This window comes from Lissotriton helveticus, chromosome 7 (genome assembly GCF_964261635.1).
Source record: "Lissotriton helveticus chromosome 7, aLisHel1.1, whole genome shotgun sequence".
NCBI classification, from domain to species: domain Eukaryota; kingdom Metazoa; phylum Chordata; class Amphibia; order Caudata; family Salamandridae; genus Lissotriton; species Lissotriton helveticus.
This window is the reverse complement of record NC_136068.1, coordinates 1,083,724,714-1,083,747,013: the sequence shown is the minus strand read 5'-3', so window position 1 is coordinate 1,083,747,013 and position 22,300 is coordinate 1,083,724,714. Positions and strand designations below refer to the sequence as shown.

General features: G+C 45.6%; 1 protein-coding gene across 2 annotated transcripts in view; it reads right to left on the bottom strand.

Moving 5' to 3' along the window:
- The window catches only part of RPTOR (regulatory associated protein of MTOR complex 1), a 2,181,859-nt gene that overhangs the window by 417,062 nt on the left and 1,742,497 nt on the right, over nt 1-22,300 (bottom strand). For both annotated transcript variants that reach the window (XM_078654105.1, XM_078654106.1), the window contains exon 27: nt 3,966-4,090. In XM_078654105.1, the coding sequence (XP_078510231.1) occupies nt 3,966-4,090 (125 nt within the window). The remainder of the gene's footprint in view (nt 1-3,965; nt 4,091-22,300) is intronic.

The window sequence follows — 22,300 nt, the reverse complement described above, 5'->3', positions numbered from 1 at the left end:
TCCTCTCCCTCACCAGGGACCCCAACACAGCCAGAACCAGCCTACACGAAGGGATGAAAGACGTCGCCGAGTGGATGAAGAACAGCCGCCTCAAACTGAACTCAGACAAGACGGAAGTCCTCATCCTGGGACCATCGCCCTCCGCCTGGGACGACTCCTGGTGGCCTCCCGCCCTGGGCACCGCTCCCAAGCCGACAGACCACGCACGCAACCTGGGCTTCATCCTGGACTCTTCCCTCTCAATGACCAGACAAGTCAACGCCGTCTCCTCATCGTGCTTCAACACCCTACGCATGCTCCGCAAGATCTTCCAATGGATCGCGACCGAAACCAGGAAGACGGTCACCCAGGCACTCGTCACCAGCTGACTGGACTACGGAAACGCCCTCTACGCCGGAATCACAGCCAAGCTACAGAGGAGACTCCAACGCATCCAGAACGCCTCCGCCCGACTCATCCTGAACATCCCCCGGCACAGCCACATCTATGGCCACCTGAGGGACCTGCACTGGCTCCCCGTCAACAAGAGGATCATGTTCAGGCTCCTCAGCCACACACACAAGTCTCTCCACGACCTGGGCCCCAAGTACCTCAACGACCGACTGACCTTCTACACGCCCACCCGCCAGCTACGATCTACTAGCCTCGCCCTCGCCACCGTACCACGTATCCGAAGAGCCACCGCCGGAGGCAGATCCTTCTCCTACTTGGCGGCCAAGACATGGAACTCCCTCCCCATCCACCTTCGACTGACCCAGGACCATCTCGCCTTCAGGAAACAACTCAAGACCTGGCTGTTCGAGCAGTAGCGGACCCCCTCCCCCAAGCGCCTTGAGACCCCCGGGTGAGTGGCGCGCTATACAAATGCTATGATTGATTGATTGATTGAAGTCTGCTCCCTCCAAGAACAGCAGTGGTTGCTTGGTTAATCAATGCAATGATTTTCCTAGAAGGGTAGGTGACACAGCGAATTACCTAGGCTGAATTCACCTACATTGGCACATTGAAGTCCGTGGGAGTTTGAAGATGAAAGGGAGTTTGTAAAGAAATTGGAGGAAAAGTCAGAGAGAATCATCAAATCATTCCTGTCGGAGGCTTCACAAGGACTGACCTGGTGATTAAAGGAAACGTCCTCTAGAATTCTCTTCAGTTCGGTATCCTAATCACTGTTCTGAAGACTGCTTTTTTAATGATCTTTGAAATGTTTATGATAAATTTGATACTATTGCCTCAAGTGAACTGTTTTATGAATGGAAGCATACTCAAAGATTTTAATTTCAAAGTAATACCTCAGAATGGGTATTGGTCTTTACCGGCTTCCCGATTGATAAACGACTGCTTACTTCGTCACAAAGTTCTCAAAGCGCTGTAATACCAGGTATTATGACAATTTATTTGTGCTCAATATATCGACCTCTGAGGACGAAAGGATGCATGGGCCTGCTGGGATACAACCCGTGGCCTTCAGGTTACCCACATATATCTGCTGTAAATAGACTTTCCTACTGAGCTGTCTTACTGTGTTGCACTACGCAGTACCCTGGCAGCTCCAGCACAGTTGTCAGTGGAGAGTCTAAAACGGACTGGAGCTCTATCCAGCCACTGCAGTCCTAGTATCCAGTGAGGAGAATGGGCTGCATCGCAGTTGAAAGTGCAAAGTGCTCCCTACAATCAACAGGATAGGGAGAAAAAGTCTGGCAGCACCAACGTTCTGACTTGTATTTTGGGGGACACAGAGCACTAGCACGTGATTACACTGCATTAAGGTTAGATTCTGGGATCATGGAGTAGGTCTCGGCAATTATTTAGCCTTGAGCTGGCGTTCAGGTGCTCCAGGAGTAGGCAGCGGTGGCTGTAATATCCAGAATAGAAACCTTATGCAGAAAACGATGATCAAATCAGGCAAAAACCGGGAATTTTCGGCATCCATCTCCAGAGGTTGTAATCAGGCGCGGACACCAATGGTAATAACGTCCCATACTTTATGTTGGATATCAGACACTGACGATTAGACAATCAATTACAGGGTTAGAGTGCACTACACAGGTCAAATCGCCAAAAGTAAGCGGACATTACTTAGCAGTGCCATATACTTTTAGGCAACAGTACTAAGAACATGTGACACGGTACTGGATTTGCACAAACATGACCTTCCATATCTCCTCCGTCAATATTCGCCCTCAGATGCTGGGATGGGATCCGACTCCTCCCGCCGTAGCCCATCCAGCATCTTTTATAAGGCCCCCATCTCCTTGGCCGGATCTCACACACTGACGCCACATTGTGCTTCTTTTAATGAAACTTCTTCTCCCCGTCGGCCAGAACTGAAGAAAACAGGAATCAATAGCTCTCCAGCAGAATATACGCAGAGGTCCTTTCACACGTGCCCAGCGTGCCTGTGTTCCTCGCTCGCCGCCCTCACCCGCCCCTGCAGGCTTCCTAATGAAGAGGCGGCCCTTCAGCAGGACTGGCGCTTTCAAGCAGCTTTGTGGAAGGCAGGAGAAACACTGAAATACAGCGCAGCGCTTGTGCGCGGGTTAGAGACAATTAGGAAATGCGGATTTATACGCTGCACGACCCCTCGAGATGTGTGGAAGCCCTGGGATAATAGCTTCAGGAATACCATGGCGGATTGGCCCAGAAAGCATCCGAATAAGCGATAATGAGGCTGCATGTCCTTGCACGGCCAGCACTGCTGTGTGTATCCCCTGTAGCACACGGGCACTTATCAGCTGGGGGTTTGATCGAAATTACGCGAGGGAAAGGCCCTAGAATGGACCAGAGTACCCCGGAAACTTGCATACAATTCATTATATATATTGTTTTGTTTTTAACACAAATGAGTAATTAGTAGATTTATATAGCGCGGCGTATCACCCGTTAGGGTATCCAGGAGCTGTCCATGAGAACGGGGAGATTACATCTGCGTGGAGCCGACGCCGAGACTCGAACCCGGATTCCCAGCTCTGGCCGCAGCACCATATCAAAACCTGCAACACACTGTGTTCCTTCTTCAACTGACAACACAATAACCTTTTTAGATTTCGCATGGCAGACAGTGCATGCGGTCTGTTGGCGAAAAGTCCTATTGTCAGTATATTGTTAACTTGGAGCCCACCCATTGCTTACCACTGATTGACTTTGTCACTCAATTGCTTGTTTTTCATTTGTTATCTTGTGTGTTCTTCTTTCCTTCCTCTTCTTATGCTGTCCCTCTCCTGGAGCATGAACGTATTACATGTGTCCTCCCACTGCTTAATTTCCCAAACCACTATTTTTTTTAAACACTCCATAAAAGTGCATCTGTTTTCCAGCTGTCTCTTGCACACACCTCTTGACCCTTGTGCGGCTGTGTTGCTCTCTGTCATCCATGTGCTCCCCCCATGCCCTCTCCATTATGTGCTAGCTTGAGAGTACCCCTCTAACGATTTGTGTTGCTTTCTCACCTGCGTGCTTCTCCCCCAGGTTCTCATTGCTTCCTCACCTGTGTGCCTTCCTTCTCCCCTCCAGCGCTCAGTATTGAACTCTCTACACGCCCTTCCCGCCCTCTCCACCCGCGCCCTCCATGTTACCTACCATATCTTCCCACCCACTTTAATAACAACAAAAAACACATTTGTAAAACTTTTTCTTTTTACTTACAGGTCCAACACTAATTGGTAAGCAAAAAGAAAAAAAAAGCGACTACATCATTGTGTAGGCTTATGCACGTGCGGCATGCACGCTTACAAAATAACATGGCTGGCAGCATCTTAGTTTTTCTTTTCTACTGTAGCCATGCTGTACAGCATCAGGGTTGCCAAAAATCATTGGCAAAGCTAACAGGTCCCTAAACCGGGAATTTGGCTTTGCCAATGCTTGCTGACTTACTGGTGTGTATCACTTCTGTATGTAAGGTCAAGACTGTGCTGTGAAGTACACCGAGGCCACAGATTTGTAGAGAAAAGGGAAAGATCACAGCTTACCAGTGGCACTAAGTAGTAGAGAGCAGTCATGCCCGTTGAGATATTCCAATGCCGTGATCCGGGTGTAGCGTGGGTTTCCATTGTGGAAGTGGTCCAGTTTCTCTCCCTTCTTCCAGTCCCAAAAGCTGCATCCAATGACAGAAAAAAAGGGATGAAAAAATGAGGACACATGCGATAAGACACAAATTGCACTGTAAAGGAATGCAAATGCTCGGACAGCCTAAGTTTTCCCAAAGCTGTTGTATGAAAATCCAAACCCTCTTAAGCAATTAACCCGTTCGCTAATAAAAATGGTTTAAAAAAATCATGAGCATGAATGCGGGGTAATGAACCTGATATGACGCACACAGGAAGAAGGGAGTGGGGGTAGGACGAGGATCAAGGTGGATTTCCCAAATAAAAGTAGCAGTAATGACAAACATATTAAGCAAGAATTGACAAAGGCAGTAGGTCTTGCGAAAAGAAGTGTGATTACATGGCCGCTGCTCACCATGCAAGCACATGGCTACAAAATGGTGCAGTGCTGTTTATTTCTTTTGGTCATCTATCTAAGATGGCTTAGGTGGGTAAATACAAAAAGTTAATTTATTTGTGTGAAAGTGCTTTCCAGATAGCAAAGCGGTCCAGCAACAAATGACAGCTGCGAGGCCCTTCTAAAAATGAAAAAAAAACATGAACATGACTGCAAAGGATGGGGAAATAATGGGGGGGGGGAGGTTTGGAGGGAGGAAGGAGACGCAGTAATGGGAACAGAACAAATGGCAGATGCTGGGCCCACCAAAAAGTTTAAATAAGAAAACAAATATGCAAACGATCACCAACGGTGGGGGAACACATAGGCAGAGGCAGATGGTGAAGGAAGCAGCAGTGCGTGAGTAAGGGGTTTGCGGGTATTGGGATGGTAAGCAGCACACAAGAGAAATAGCAAGAAAATACATGCACACTCTTGCATTGCTTAATGAAAAACAAAAAAGTAGTGCACTAAATGTGAGCAGAGGAAGAATACAAGGCAAACAATTAAAAGTATGGTAACAAGGTCGCTGGGTTGGGAATTCTACCTGCCTGGTGCACAGTTATGTTACCCTGTCTAGAGTTCCCAACTGCGTGTATCTTGTAACCTGGTTTTTGATTTCAGACCCTAGCTTCACATTAATATATGTGCATGGAGGCCTCGGCCTATCCTTTGACATGAGTGAGGTCTGGACTTATCCTGTGACCTAGAAGGGCGCAAAAACCTGCCTTTATTTCATGACAGAGGACTTACGTCCTTTTCATGGGTTTACCATGTAGACCTGTGGTAGGACAGTATTGCATACTGTGAATGCACAGTTGTGACCAGACCTTTAAACCTGCGTCAGTGGTGTGGAGGCATGCTGGCCCACAAGTATGAAGTTCTGGTTTTAAGTGCTAGCCAAGATTCTATAGCTAATGCCCCAAGAATATTTTATGCATGTTTGTGGTCTGTGTGGCAGGTACATCCTTTGTGTGTATGAGTAAGCCACAGCAACGGAGAAATGTGGGTTTGATTTTGAAGATCCTGGCCTGATTCTGTGCACAAGATGGAGCTGAGGTTGTTTTCCCATAGAGCAGAAATGCATTGCTGACATTACTGAAGCTGAATTCAATTAAGTATTTTGCTGAGAAGAGCTGTTCATTAGTCTTTTTGTAGCACTGCCATTTGGTATATGGTGGGAGTGAGGAATCAGAGTGGATTGTCTACTGTTAAAGTAAAAGGAAGCCCTTTGGGCAAGGCCAGCCTTTTCTCTCTTCCCTGAACAATGCTCAGTATGGCTGTTGATAGACAGATGCAGAAAGCTGACACCTCTTTGTGACTCTGTGGTAGGTGCTCCAGGCTGGAGTATCACTACATACAAAGGTTGTGTCTGGTGTGAAAACCAATATTTAGAATTGAATATGGACATAATTTTGTAGCAGTTTGAGGCTTCATGTGGGATTGAATATGCTTGCTACTTTTCATGATTTTAGTAGGCAGAGAAGCCATGATGCTCAGGGGTTGTACATTTACGCATTTTCTAGAAGTCCAACCTAGCTTTTTAAACTGGCAAGTGAAAGCAGGGTTTTCGGAGAAAAATGACGGTAATATTCTATTCATGTACAATATCTTCTCCTCAAGGATGTACATTGCTCCCTCTGGCGGTGCAGGGGGGAGAGATACTGCTACCTGCGCATTAGATACGTTTTTGATGAGATTAACAAGATTCAAGCTATCCTGGCTGATGAGCGGTGAAACCCCGAAACTGGCCCTAGGATGCTTGTTTCTGATCCAGGGAGGACCTGGCCTGGCAGTTCGGGCTGGACCGTTTCAACTGGGAACAGGGTCAAGACTCATTTGCATATGGCTGGGTCTAAACTAAAATGGCATGGCATGGCATGCAAAAAAAGATTTTACCCAGATCTGTGATAGGGGGTAAATGTTCGATTGATTCAACATTCCGTCCATTATCTGTTCTTTTTGTCATGTGATTAAGCTTCACTGAATTCTATTGAGATAAATACTACAGATACAGATCAAAATTTCAATGTTTTATAGCACCATGCTTCAACACACCTTTTTCTAGTTAAGAGTCCTGGTCAGTTGAAATTACAATTGCCTTTGATTCTTTTTTTGTGTGCTGAATACTTTTTTGCATTCAACTGTAGCTAGATGTGTTGCGTTCTATTTTTATGTATGCATTTTTAATAGATGGTGCATGTGGTGTCAGGAAATGCTTCTAAAGAAAAGTAGGGTGGTACAAAAGGGGGTGGTGATGGACGGAGCATCTGAACCAATCAAACACCCACACCCAGTCAAAAGATCTGGGTTTAATCCATCACCGTTCTTTAGCCCACTCTGCCACCCCAGTTCAGACATGGCCACATGCAAATCAGTCTGACCCTGTGCCTCATGGGAACAGTCCATCTCGAACTGCCAAGCCATGCCCTGCCTGGACCGGAAACAAGCTTCCCAGGACCGGTTTCTGGCATTTCAGCCGTCTTCAGCCAGGCTTGCTTGAATCCAGTGGCAAAACGAGCAAGGGACTCACGTCTGAGCATACCCTGCCAACTCATGGCGAACAAAGCGGTACAAAAGGGGGTGGTGATGGACGGAGCATATGAAGCAATCAGACACTCACACCCAGTCAAAACATCTGGGTTTAATCCATCACCGTTCTTTAGCCCACTGCCACCCCAGTTCAGACATGGCCACATGCAAATCAGTCTGACCCTGTGCCTCATGGGAACAGTCCAGCTCCAACTGCCAAGCCATGCCCTCCCTGGACCGGAAACAAGCTTCCCAGGACCGGTTTCTGGCATTTCAGCCGTCTTCAGCCAGGCTTTCTTGAATCCAGTGGCAAAGCGAGCAAGGGACTCACGTCTGAGCATACCCTACCAACTCATGGCGAACAAAGCGGTACAAAATGGGGAGGTGATGGACGGAGCATCTGAACCACCCCCTTTTGTACCGCTTTGTTCACCATAAGTTGGCAGGGTATGCTCAGACGTTGAGTCCCTTGCTCACTTTGCCACTGGATTCAAGCAAGCCTGGCTGAAGACGGCTGGAATGCCAAAAACCGGTCCTAGGAAGCTTCATGGCTTGGCAGTTCGGGCTGGACTGTTCCCATGAGGCACAGGGTCAGACTGATTTGCATATGGCCATGTCTGAACTGGGGTGGCAGAGTGGGCTAAAGACCGGTGATGGATTAAACCCAGATCTGTTGACTGGGTGTGAGTGTTTGATTGGTTCAGATGCTCCGTCCATCACCACCCCCTTTTGTACCTCTAAAGAAAAGTAAGCACAGGAGTGCTGGACCTAGCCCCACACGACGATCCCAGGCACTAGAGCTAAGGGGGAAGTTTCTACAGGGGAAATGGCAGCGGAGAACAGCCCAACATTGGACCAGGCAAATAGGCTAAAGGTATGAACTCGAATCAATTCAAACTTTTAGGAAAAGTCCAACAGCACTGCCTGTTTGTTTGTTTATTGCTTCCGTGGCTTGTACTGTTTGTGGCTAAAATATTGTCAATGAAGGTGCACCCAAATGTTATCTGGGTAGGACATAGAGGGGGGAATTTACAGAAAAATGGTTGGACAGGTAGGAATGGCAGGAGTGCAGAAAAAAAAGAAAATGAGTAAAAGTGTACGCACATGAGATAGAGCAAGCTGGGCCTAACAGTAGTGCAAGAGAGGGGACCATAGGCAGGAGCGACAGGTCCCCGAGCAAAGGGAACGATAAATGTGTTTGAAAAGAGACCCTCTGATCTACTCGCCTCACCCCTTAATGGACCCCTCCGAGTGTTGAATTAAGGTTTGTTGAACGCAAGGAGATGTTTGGGTATATCATACCTTTCTGTAAGAAATTGGGCTATTCATTGAGGAGGCTGAATTCCCACCTCAAGTAATCACATTCCTTGTTAGGGTGAACCACTATAGTCACTAAATAAACCAGAGCTCAATCCAAAGACAGCAATGGCACAGAGCAGACAGGATTAACTTGGAGACAATGTGTACAGTATTTATGCAGTACTAAATCAGTATTAAAGTCAAACTTCAAAACAATAACAGGCTCAAAATTAATTTAATAAACAAAATGACTCTAGAATGGCCGAAATTCAATAAGGGGAACAAGAGATATACATTTTAAGCAGAAATAGTGCCTAGAAACACAAAGTGCTAATGACAGTCAATGGTAGAACAGAACACAATTTTTCGCTGACCATGATGAAGCATGAGTCAGATACACTGATCAGGTTCGCCCTGGTCAAAGATTTTACCTTTTGACTTTAGTCCTTAAAGTCCCAAGCCACCAAAGGAGTACACTTCTAAACCCCCCTTTGCCAGGACCTCAGGAGAGGGATTTAGAGACTCACTGGGTGGAAAGGAGAGGCCAACGGGGGGCTCAGACCACGTCCAGTTGCCACAGGTCAGCTAGGCAGTTGCAAGAGAAGGCCTCCTGTAGCTTATTGTTTTCCTGTAGCTTGAACAGGTCAGACGTATGACCCTTGAAGTCTACTTCTTTATCCAAGATACAAAAAGGACATCAGGTCCAGTCTTCTAGGCTTTTCCGACATCAGGTTCAGTTCTTATCCGAGCTTTCTTAGGTCTAGATGTAATCTGAAGTGGGTGCCTGGATATGTCACATTTATGCCTGGCACAAGTTAGTGGGTGAGATTGACCCCTAGGAACGCCCTAACCAATGGGGTAAAGGTTCCCAGGGCTAATCCTGCACATGTTGGGCATTTCCAAGAAGACCAAAATCTTCGGCCACACTAAATTTGAACTCTGAGAGCTGTGTATGTGGTGTACTGCTATAAACCTGAATTTCTCCAACATCTAACATTAAAATCCAGTTTTAGGCAGTCCCTTAAACCCTACCACTCCCCCCCCCCGCGGCTACCAAACTCCAAAACAGATGTCTGGTAGAACAAAGCGGATCTTTTCAGCAAACCGACAGTGGATACATACAAATTGTTTTGGCATTTCTGTTTCCTTCCTTTGAAGTGTACCCCAAATATCATATGAAAACCCTAGCAGACCTGTCAAACAGGTCTTGACACTCCAGCAAGCTCTTTCACTGTGGTGTCAACAAGATACCCACTATGACAGAGGCCGGTGTGAAGGATACAGGCCTGATTGTGACAGTCTAGCCTCTTTGAAGTTCATCAGGTCCTTGGGCCCAGTCCACAGGCCATCCCGTCAAGGGCCCACCAACTTCTTTCCATCCCCAAGGCCTTTTGCATCTGTCCTCGGTGCAAGTTCACACCTCATTCATGTCCACTAAAATGCTAATTACTGGCTGGCAGAAGGGGGAGAGCAACATGTAAATTTAGTTTCAAACAACTTCAGCTAGGGTAAGGGTGACTTTTTAAAAGTCATCTTTCCAAAATATTCATTACAAGGATTATGTTACTTACCCTGTAAGCATCTGTTCTTGGCATGTAGAGCTGTAGATTCACATGCTTTGCATACTCCTGCCATGTGGTGTTGGGCCTGGATGTTTGCAAGCTGTTTTTTTTCAAAGAAGTATTTTCCAGTCATAAGGTTAGGTGACTCCTCCTTTCAGTGATAGTGCACATGGGCATCAACTCCATCCATTGTTAGATTGTTGTCCCGCAAGAGTGTGAGAATGGATTAAGTGTAGTACAGAGCTGTCCATGCGTATGCAATGTAAATAATAAGAACTGCAACAACCATAAGGTCCTGGGGAGGAGGGAGGGCGCATGTGAAGAACAGATGATTACAGGGTAAATTACATAATCTGTTCGAGGCATGTGTGCTGTATATACACATGCTTTGCATAGATTGTATAGCAGTATCCTCCTAAAGAGGTGGCTAAACAGTGGGTGTTGCAGTTGTTTGAAAAAGTGTTTTAACACTGCTTGTCCTACATTAGCTTGTTGACGTGCTAATAAATCCACACAATAATGTTTGGTAAATGTGTGTGGTGTAGACCATGTAGCTGCCTTACATATGTCCGCTAAGAGAATGTTACCTAAAAAGGCCATAGTTGCCCCTATCTTGCGTGTAGAATATGCTTTAGGGGGTAAAGTTAAAGTCCTTTTAACTTTAACATAGCATTTTTGAATACATTTAACAATCCATCTAGAAATACCGGATTTAGCGATAGGAATTCCTTTACGAGGTGGAGCAAATGCAACAAACGTTTTTTTAGTTTTGCAAGAATCTTTTGTTCTATCAATATAGTATAATAGTGCTCTTTTTACATCAAGTGTGTGTAGAGCTCTTTCAGCTACCGAAGGTTGAGGGAAGGACACAGGTAAGTCAAATGATTTGTTAATATGAAAAGCAGATATCACTTTTGAAAGGAATTTTGGGTTTGTACGAAGAACCACTCTATCTTTCTGACGTTGAAAGAAAGGTTCTTCTACGGTTAATTCCTGTAGCTCACCAACACGCCTTAATGAAGTAACAGCAATTCAGAAGGCAACCTTCCAAGAAAGAAATTGTAATTAACAATTATGTAATGGCTCAAAACGTGGACCCATGAGCCTTGTGAGAACAATGTTAAGGTTCCAGACAAGTGCAGGTGGTACCCTTGGTGGTATTGTTCTTTTAAGGCCTTCCATGAAAGCTTTAACTACAGGAAAATTGAATAAGGAAAAATGTTGTCTGTTTTGCAGATATGCAGCTACTGCTGCAAGGTGTAGTCGTATAGATGTGTAGGCTAAGCCAACTCGCTGCAAATGCAAAAGATAGCAAATAATGCTTTGTATAGATGCAACTAGCAAATCAATTGTGTTATTATTACAATATGTAACACACCTTTTCCAACATGCTCTAGTGGTAGGTTGTCTTGCTTCCTTAAGAATTGTCATACAATCTGGTGGTAGATTTAGGTACCTGAACTCTATGACTTCAAGAGCTAGATCGCTAGGTTGAGCTCCTTGGGAATTGGATGTCTGATTTCTCCACGGTTCTGTGTGAGAAGGTTGGAAGTGAGGTGCAGTTTTTGGTGCAGAACCGCTGACAGTTCTAGTAGTGTGGTGACCCATGGTTGACGAGCCCATGTAGGAGCCACTACAATGAGTGTCACTCATGTCTGCTTGAGTTTCCGAACCCAAAATAGGAGAGGGAGGGGCGGAAAAGTGTAAGCAAATATCTGTGACCAGTTCATACACAGGGCATTGCCTTTGGCTAGATGGTGTGTAATCTGGAGGCGAAGATTGGGAATTTTAAGTTCTCTGCTGTGGCAAAGAGGTCTATTTGTGGAAATCCTCATTTTTGGAAGTATGGAAGAAGAACCTGGGGATGAAATTCACATACGTGTACTTGTTACTGCATCTTGCTGAGGAGGTCCACAAATTGGTTGTGCATGTCTGGAAGGTGTTCTGCTTGAAGATGAATTTTGTGATGTATTGCCCAACGCCATATGGTCTGAGACAGGCCTGACAACTGTAGAGAGTGTTTTCCCCCGCTCTTTTTGTACATAGTACATAGCTGTCATATTGTCCGTCTGGATTAGGACAAATTTCCCTATGAGGTGAAGTTGAAAAGCTTTTAGTGCTAGATGAACAGCTAAAAGCTCCAAGTAATTGATGGGGAGACTTTTGTGCTTGGTGTCCCATAAGCCCTGAATTGTTAAGTGCTGGAGATAGGCACCCAACCTGTGAGGGATGCATCTGCAGTTAGTACGACTTGTGGAATCGGGTTCATGAAGGGCTGCCTTTTTGTGTTCCACGACTGCAGAGAGCGATGAGTGCGGCTGTCTAACAACACCAGATCTGTTAATTGACCCTGTGATTGATTCCGCTGACGTGCTAAGCATTCCTGTAGAGGAGGCATGTGTAATCTTGTGTGAGGCACTATTACAATGCATGATGCCATCATCCCTAACAGTTGCATGAACATTTTCACTGTTGGGTGTTGGTTTTTCTGAAACTGTAATAATAAAGTTTGAACGCTTTTAATTCTGGCTTCATTGGGAGAGGCTAGAGCTATGTGTGTGTTTAGCTTTGTTCTAGATAGGTTTGCATATGTGAGGGTTGAAGATGGGACTTTTGAGCATTGACTTTAAATCCCAATTGATGGGGAAGGGTTATGGTAGCTTGAGTTTATTATAAACACTTTTTCTGTGTGTTGGCTTTGCTGAGCCAATCGTCCAGATATGGGAAGACATGAATGTGATGTCTTCTTAGATGAGCTGCTACTACTGCTAGGCATTTTGTGAATACTCTGGGTGCAGTAGTCACTTCGAATGGGAGTACTTTGAATTGATAGTGATGCTCTGCTATCAAATCTGAGATATTTGCGATGTGCTGGGTGGACAGCAATATGGAAGTATGCGTCCTTTAAGTCTAGTATGGTCATAAATTTGCCTTGTTGTAGAAGTGGAAGCACTTGTTGAAGAGTAACCATATGGAAGTGTTCTGACAGTATGTATAGGTTTAACAGTCTGAGATCTAATATTGGTCGTAGAGACCCGTCCTTCTTGGGGATTAGGAAGTAAAGTAAGTAAACTCCTGATCCTTCATGTTGTAATGGAACTGGTTCTACAGCTCCTTTTGTTAGAAGCACTTGTACTTCTTGTTTGAGGAGATGTTGGTGTTGTAGCAGGAGTTTGTAAGTGTGAGCTGGAATATTGGGAGGATTGCTGGTAAGCTCCAGGCAAGAACCATGTTGGATAATGTCTAATACCCATCTGTCTGATGTTACTGATTGACAAATGGGAAAGAATTGTTGTAGTGTTCCCCCGACAAGTGTAGAATGGTCAGGGGGAATTATACGCAAGTTACTGTTTGTTTGGGAGATGGAGAGGTACATGTTGGTGTGCCTTTACCTTTGAAGTTATTTCCTCTGTACCCACCTTTATAGCAACCTCTTGATTGTGAGGGTTGTGTGTTTGACCTATATAAGGATACTTTGGGATCTGAAGAATTACCTTTGAATCCTCCTCTATAAAACGAGCAACGAAAAGAGCCTCTATTGGATGGTGACTGTAAGTGCTCCCATTGATTTTGCCACTTCTGTGCCCCTTTTCATTTTTTCAAGTGACTCATCTACTTGAGGTCCAAAAAGATTGTGTTTGTCAAATGGGGCATTACGAATAGTCTGCTGAACCTCTGGTTTAAACCCGGAGATTCTTAGCCATGCGTGCTTCTAAGAAGAATGCTATGTTAATACCCCTTGATGCGGTATCAGCAGCATCAAGTGCACATCTGATAGAGAAACTGGATATTAATTTCCCCTCCTGCACTAATTTCTGTCCTTCTTTCTTGTGTTCTTCTGGGAGATATTGGAGTAACTGCTCAATTTCATCCCAGTGGGCCCCGCCATATCTTGCTAATAGGCCTTGTGGGTTGGCTATACACCAGTGGTTGGCGGATTGTGCAGCTACCCGTTTCCCCGATGCATCTATCAACATAGACGCTTTGTCTGGTACTGGTGTATCTGCTGAAGTTTGGGAATTTGCCATTTCCCGAGCATTGGACACAACTAAGGAATTTAAAGGCAACTGTCCTTCAATAAAAGTTGGATAAATTGGAGGAGGTTTATATTTCTTGTCAACCCTGGGTGTTAAACTATGAGCTCGTACAGGGTATTTAAAAATATCATCAGCATGTCGGATCATGCCTTTTAACATATGTAAAGATTGTGCCGTCCTATATGATGTTCCTTAAGTTTTAAATAAGAAGTCCTCCTCTAAGGATTCCTTATGTAGTGTGACTCCATGGTATGATGCTGCTCTGGAAATTAACTCCTGGTATGATGTGTTGTCATCAGGAGGTGATAGTTTTGTAGGGTATAAGTCAAGATCATTATCTATTGGAGGATCAATGTTATACTCATTCCATGGATCCATTGGTGGTGGACTAGCATCACCCCTATAATCAATATCAGGCTGTGTGTGAGGAGAACCCTGAGGTGTAATGTCTAAAGGGTGTGGGCCTGGTGGTGGTGAAGATGGAGGAGGGTTTTGAGGAGCAGGGTGTAAACGGCTCGTAGCCATGACTTTTCCCTTCATCAGAGGAATGTTGTAACTTATATCCTCTGAAGGAATGTTTCTTTTGGAAGGAGTGACCTTTTTAGCTACTATATGCCCAGTCTGGATTAATGTAGATTTTCTTCTGCTTGGGATCATATTTTTCCTGCATAATCTCCAGGATCGGCTCTGGAGGTTTTTGTTGAGCATCCTTTGTTTTCGGTGCCGAACTGGACACGTCCTTTTTATCCTTTGGAGCCGAAGGTTTTGGTGCCTAAGGTAGTTTTTTGCAGCACGGTCCCGAGCCAGAAAGCTTGACTGTCTGTTTTGGTGCAGAGCCAAATGGTGGGGCGTTAGAATCAGTGTCTCAGTGCCGACCATGGGCAGAAGGCAGTGGTGGCCCAGAAGCCTTGTTTTGTGGAAGAAAGTTTGAGGGGCAAAGGGGTTTGGTTACTCATGGCACCCTGTCCCACTGGAACGTCTTCGGCGCTAACTCGATTTCCGGTTTCGAATACAATTCTTGGATAAAGAAGGCTTCTTCCTCTTTTGCTGCCGACGCCTCCATTTCTTCGTGCTCGGTATCTTTTCCGAAGATATCCGCGGGCTGTTCAATGCTCTGCCGCTGCAGCTCCCTCTGTCGAGCCCGACTATCCAGCGAAATGTCTTCTTCGATTCGAACTACGGACAAGCGTCGCAATGTTCGTCTTTGTGCTCCAGTGAAAGGCACAAGTTGCAGACTTTATGCAGGTCAGTGTGTGGATACTTGGATCGGCACAGAGGGCAGAATTGAAATGGAGTCCGTTCCATCGGCAGAAGACTGGATAATACGGAATAGAGTGGAAGGCGCCGACGCAGCTAGACCTGAAGGCTGCCCACAATGTGTTCTTTACCGAATATCGAGAGTTTTACTATTTCTCGATATGCAAAGAATGATCAAGCGCATACGAGAACAATACCGATGAGGGTCCAGTGGATTGTGCACCAAGGGGATCCTGTAGAACGGTTTTGAAGTAGAGCGCTGCAAACCTAAAGCTGCTGGTGCATCAGCAACATATATAGAAAAAAAACCAAAAAAGCTAATATGCACCCTTGCCATAGGACATTAGGGCTATTTATCTTCCTTGATAACCCCAATTATTTCTCATTTCCACTCTTGTCCATTACCCCTCAGGAAGTTAGATTATCAATTTTAACAATCAGGGCGGATATTTCAATTGGCCATTTTATCCAAAGGGCCCGATAAACAGTATCAAATGCCATGGACGGATCTATATATGAAACATAATGAGCCTGGTTTCTTTTAAAGGCATGACCCTCAACCAGCAGTTTCAATATTAGACATCGAACAACTGTACAGTGCCCTCTACAAAAACCCAATTGCAACTTGAAGGTCACTGCCTCTTTTATTGTTCACTCTACCAAAACTTGTAAGAGATGTGTAGCATATATTTTACTCAAAATTTCAAAGAAGCATCTTTTTACATAGCGGAAACCCTTATACTTCAGATATGTCTTTTCCACTTATCGTAGCCAAAACACAGGGAATCAAGACTTGTGCCCACAAACTAGTGTTACATTTTACATCAGCAGATAAACCATTAACTTTTTTACCTTTATATTATTTCTTCTACACCTTTTACTGTTGAAGTTTGAGAAAAATGCTCCTTTATTATAATCTGACACTATAAAAATCTGGAGCACTCAAACTCAACAGTATTACAATCTTTTACCTTATATAACTCGTTTAAATACTAAAACCCTCCTCTTCAACTACTGGGGTTGCTTCTGGTCTTTTGAAAGACCACTATGATATCAACCACTGCATTCCAAAAGCCCTTCGTCCTTCTGTACAAAGAACGGTTATAAACTTCATCCAAACTGTATCTTTTTCTTTCCAAATAATGTTCCTTATTTCTTTTCTATACTCCTTCCTGTTCTGTCTAATTAGAGTCTCTCTATGAGTACTACCTACTTTGTAAGCCATCCTTATTTTTGTTATTGAGCTTAATATTTGGCCACTCCTTTTAAGATCTTTGTTTACCCTTACAACCCCTTCCATTCTTTAGAGCCATTTATACACCCTTTCTTACAAGGGTATCAAGTTATCGTACTTTTCCATAATAGCTTGTGGTGATTCATTAAGCTAAGTTCTCAAAAATGTATTGACCTCATTCACAGTCTGACATTTCTGTTTTGAAGAACATGTTATCCTACGCTTATTCTTTCAATGAACTGGCAAACTATTCTGCCAACAATACCTTAACATCAAACCGGGCAGTTTGAGAAAAAAAGAGACTTACGGTTACTGCCTGTTGACACCCCTATCTCAAAGTCTTTTACCACCCTTAAATCTTCAGAGGAAATTACAGCATAGTCAATAAAAGTGGCCAATTTGCAATTATCAAAAGTATTTTTCCTTGGCTGATCACCCTTACACCTACAGTTTATTATTGTCATATTAAGACTATCCAACATAGTCAACAATTTCCTAGCTTTCCTGTCCCCGCGTTTTTATTAAGAACGTGACCTGGGATTCTCACTGCATTATCATTTTCCACCTGTACATAATCATACGCTGTATTACTGGGGATCTTTGCATTAAAATCTCCTACCAATAAGACAGGGACTTTGGGGAATGTCACAATTGTTTTCATTAACATCACCAAATCTTTTAACTGGTTATCTTGGCTATTTTTATGGGGGAAATCAGCATCGACTATAACTAGGTCCATGCAAACCTTTTTCACCAGTGTTTCCTTGGTTTTCTTCAAACCAGAAATTGTAATATAGTTAAGAAACTTAATGAAAAGCATTTTAACCCACCCTTATATTGTGTTTCATAGATCAAAACAAAGCGTAACATAGGACAACAGTAGCACAGCAATGAGTCCTCGTCATCTGCGCTATTGCACATTATGACAGAAGAATGCAAAATGACACAAGGAACTGTTTGCAACCAGCATGATCCAAGGAAGATAAATGGAATAAGAGGTTGCGCCATACGGAATGATTGTTCATGTCCTCTGACAGTAGTATAAAAGAAATTACAACCAAATAATAAAGTTTGGAACAGTACATGGCAGGGTTTTCCAAGTGCAGGGGTGTCCTCAGGCTTAGAGGTAGGTACGGAAGAGTCTGAGGCCACAGGAATGAAGGAGGAGCAAGGGGCAGATAGAGTGCAAGGGGTACAGCGAGCCGCCGATAAGATACCTAGGGTGCTTCGCAAGTGACCATCAATGTAAAAAGTTGGAGTGATCTGAGCTGGGGAGGTGTGAAGCAGGAGCTCCAGGTGGGTGAAATAATCGAACAGTGGTTGCCAGACATGGGGAAATTTAGTGTCAGTGTGTGCTCTCTTGTGAGATAGAAGCTCCATAGCCATTACATGCCACAGCAGCGTAACCACTGGGCCATGAAAGGGGCGGAGAGTTCCTTCTAGTGTAGTGTTAAGAGCTGCCTAACGGGCCAATCAGTACAAGTCTTTGCCTCTAATTCCACAGGGCGTATGCCGTGAATAGCTGTGTTGTAGGAGGCCAGGAGGGAAAAGCCTAGCACGCCTTTAAAATGGTCGAGGACTTCCTTCCATTAAGTTGTTATAAGGGAACAGGACCACCATATGTGATGTAAGTCCCAGGGAGCTATACCACACCGCCAACAGAGAACAGATGTAGCTGGAAAGATAGTGAGAATGTGGGTCGATGTGTAACACCCACTGAGTCATCAATTTGTAGGTCGTCTTGCACTGTGGTATGCTTTTATAAGATTTGGGAATGTCCCCCCAGAGTGTTTCCCATTGATTCTAGGAGATGTCTTCAGTGGTGTCATCTTGCCATTTTGATTGGTATGGTTGGGGATTGACTTGTGCTGAGTGTTGAAGTACTTGATAAGTGTGTGATATCAGTCCCCTAGTGCCATCATAACCTCTGACCAGTGACTCAGAGGGGGTGTTGGATCTTGTAGCTCCCTGGACATTGGATGGGTGAAGCGGCCAGTGGCCTGGTTGGCAGTACTGCAATTGAGCAGACTCGGGGATCTGTAATTCTACTTTACAACAATCAAATGTCTTAATTGACTTGCCCTCAAACAAGCCACGCAAGGTGCGGCATTCAGCCTCCCCTCATCTAGCAAATGACTGTAGCTCAAGGGCAGGCGTAAAGTCCGGGTCGCGGGCAATTGTGGTGTATGGACAGCGAAAGTTTGAGAGACCCCTTTTGGTTGCTATCTTGTCCCATATCTCCAGAACAGCTCTAGTGGGGGAGGCAATGTAGGGGCTTCGTGGTCTAGTGTTCTTGGGGAGTGAGGCGAGATCCCACAGGTCCATGTGAAACCAATGCTTCCCACTTTCGCAAATTACCCATTCAGAGACATAGTGAAGGTGGGCCGCTCAATAATATTCGAGGAGGCTGGGGCAGGCCAGACCCCTCAGTCACTGGGAAGCATCAGCACCACGTTGGGGAACTGGGGATGTCTGACCACCCAGGTGAAGGTGCGGATGTAGAATGTCATCCTATGGGATGGAAGAAGGCAAGGATTGGAATAGATAGAGAATTTTCGGAAGGATGGTAATTTTGACTGTATTGAGTCGTCCTAGCCATGACGCATGTAGTGGTTTCCACAGGTGGAAATCTTCCAAGAATGGACTTGCAGGGCCACGGCCAGTTAGCCTGCATCCAGGAAACCAAGGATGGAGTAAGATTGAGGCTGAGGTAATGGATGGTTCGCATGGCCCATTGGAACAGGGCTAGGGAGTGTCTGTTGAAGATGTCTGTCTTGGGTATTGAGAGATTCTGGCCGTTGATTTGGGCATATTAATCTTAAGCCAAATATACTCTTAAAGGCTGTTAAAGAGAACCACAGCGGTAAGTGAAGTCGCCAGTTTGGTGAGGGTGATTACGTGGCCCTCCATAAATAGGCTATGTAAATGCCAACGGCCGCCAAAGGGGGTGCTTGCAAAGGACTCAGACTGCTGTAGGCCAGAGGTTCCACCACCAGAGTGAACAACAGGGGTGAAAGTGTGCATCTCTGTCGAGTGCCTCTAGCCAGTCGGAATGGATCAGTTTGCTGGCTGTTTATCCGTGTTGTGTCCATAGGGGAGACATCGGAGGCCATGCCCAGGCAAATCTTCTTGAGGAACGCCCGGCGGAAGGACCAGCCGAACCTTTCAAATGCCTTCTCTGCATCCTGTGAGAGAAGGCAGGAGGGAATACTGCGACGGTGGGACTTCTCTATCACGTGTGCGATACGAAGGATATTGTCTGCTCCTTGTCGATGACAGATGAAGCCCACCTGGTCAGGATCAAGGAGGCTGGGTAGGTACGGCTCCAACCAATACGCCAAGATTTCGGTGAAAATCTCAGTGGCTGTATTTAAAAGAGCAATCGGTCAGTAGGATGCACACAGTCCTTACCAGGCTTGGGGATTGGGAAAATCTCAACTTCCGCCACCATGGGAGTAAGGCCCGAGTCCAATGTGAGCGAGTTGAATAATTTCAACCCCTGGTCTAGGAGATAAGGTAAGAATGCCCTGTAGAAGGAGACTCGGAGTCCATCACGTCCCGACATCTAGCTGATTGGGAGATCCCTTAGGGCCCACTGTATCTCCGTTAAAGCTATGGGCCTTCCAAGAGATCAGTGTGCTGGGGATTTAGTGTCCCATTTACAAGTGTTAAGTTTAGAGTTGATAGGATCGCAAGGGACTTCCTCCACAGTGTAGAGTGCCTGATAGAAGCGTGGAACACCTGTTGTTTCTCATTTGGTAGTAGCCCATATTGTGTCCCAAACTTTGATTTTGGCTATGAGGGCTCAAACCTGCTGCTGGCGTAGTTTGTGGTCGAGGAGTGCACTGCCCTTGTCTCCCTCTCATAAAACCGTTGCTTTAGGCTGAGAAGGGACGGCTCTGATTTGTTTGTCCTGTGGGTTCAAAGTTGACCCGTATGCAAAAAGGGGGGGAGAGAGGGGATCTTTGTGGATCCAGAGGGCCTAATTACCACTCGCGACAAGTGGAAGGTCCAGGCCGCAGTCTGGGCCCTCAGATAACTGGTACCAAGGAGGGGACTGGGCTGTTCCTGGGTTTAAGGTGCAGGTTACTGGGCAGTGGATATGTGGAGGTGGTTAAATGGTAACCTACCAGTGGGTATCCATTTTGTTGGACATGTTGGCCTCACACACCCTTGCAGGTGTCATGCTTCATCATGGGCAATGCTCCTCGATGGGTGGGCGGTGCAATACCCAACGGGCTACACCTCAAAGAGTGGCTCTTTGGCGGAGATCTTTTTATCCAACTGCCCTTGGGTGAAGTGTGGGTGAGGGGCCAGAGAAGTAGTAGACAGTCTGTGAAGTCTAAAATAACGCAGGGGTACCAGAAGGAACTTTATTCAGGTGGTCCCGTGCGCTAACTCAAAGCAACAGTTAGTCTAGGAGGTCTGGAAAGTGATTTTTTCCGCACTCAAGACTATACTAGTAAGTGAGGGTTGTGGTCGACATGTTTCTCGCTCAGGGCTTATTTACCCGCAATTCATCAGGACCTTTAAAAAAATATACTCATTGTCTACAGTATTGCTGATCTATCTAAGTATCAGTGCTTACATATATAGTTAGGAAATGGAGTACCTGCATACACATTGTTCCATGCCTAGAGGTCAATTGTAAAATGTAACAGCTGTGTCTGGCGGGATGGACATCGGTTAGTCAAGCCTCTGTAGCCAAGGTTGAAGCTCCCGTGTCCTCCTTGTGTTGCCTACCCCTCTCCGCCAGGACCGGATAAAGTTGGCCACTCAGCAAAGCTAGTTGACGTTTGTTATGCAGGGTGGGGGCAGACTGATCGAGGTGCTCAAGGTGTTTTATCTCGACAGTCAATCCTGTCTCCACCAGTCGAGCCTCTCTAGTGCGTGTGATGGACATTACGACCCTTCTGATGGTGGCTTTCAAACCATCCCAGAATGTTTGTGCCAAGGTCCCCAGGAGATCATTTAGTTTGAAGTAGTCTGTGATCCCCTTTTGTGTCTCAGCTATGCTGACGGGTTCTCTGAACAGGTGTGGGGGAATGTGACAGCGCTGCCGGGCCCCCACCGGAGTTCCAGATTAATTCCAGATGGGCGTGAGCCGAGATGGAGATGTCGGAGATTGAAACAGACCCCAGAAGAAGGGAGGGAGTGAGAAATAAGTAGTCTATGCAGGAGTTTGAAGAATGGAAGTGAGAGTAAAAAAGGTAGTTGTACAAGTTAGGGTGTTTGTAGTGCAATGCATCGACCTATCCCAGATCAGTGAGGGTCTGTTTAAGCGCAGCCTATATTGCCCCAGTGCCCTAAAACGAGGCGTTACTGCGATCAAGGTCAGGGTGCCAAGATCAGATTGAAATCTCCATCCACCTAAGATCACCCCTCTTGCTTGTAAGCTGTTCCTGGAGTAGAGTTCTATGGTTCACATCTTGTGCCTGGTTGGGGGCACAGATATTGAGGAGGGGAAGCAGTCGGGTGCCTCGCTGAAGGGTTAGCTTCAAGTATCACACTGTGTGTAGTACCTTGGCACAATATCCTGCCTTGCACAGAATCCCCACCCCCGCTCCTGCCGTGCACAGAATTCCCACCCCGGCTTCTTTGGTTGGAGTTTGTGCCCAGAAGCATACTGGATATTTCAGATGTGACATGCAATGGGTGTCTTTCTGTAGGTGAGTCTCCTGAAGGAAGATAACATCAGGGTCCTGTAAGAGGAGGTAGCCTAAAATCTGCTTACTGGGTGAGTTTGGGCCCCGGGCATTCAGGGAAAGTAATTTAGTGTGTTGGGTATTAGCCATTGCATGGGGGAGTTAGACAGCCCATTGTGTTGTCAGATATAAGCGGGTGTTACCGCAAACCGCAAGCCTCTGGGTATCCATCCAAGGGTCACTTCTTGTGCGCCTGAT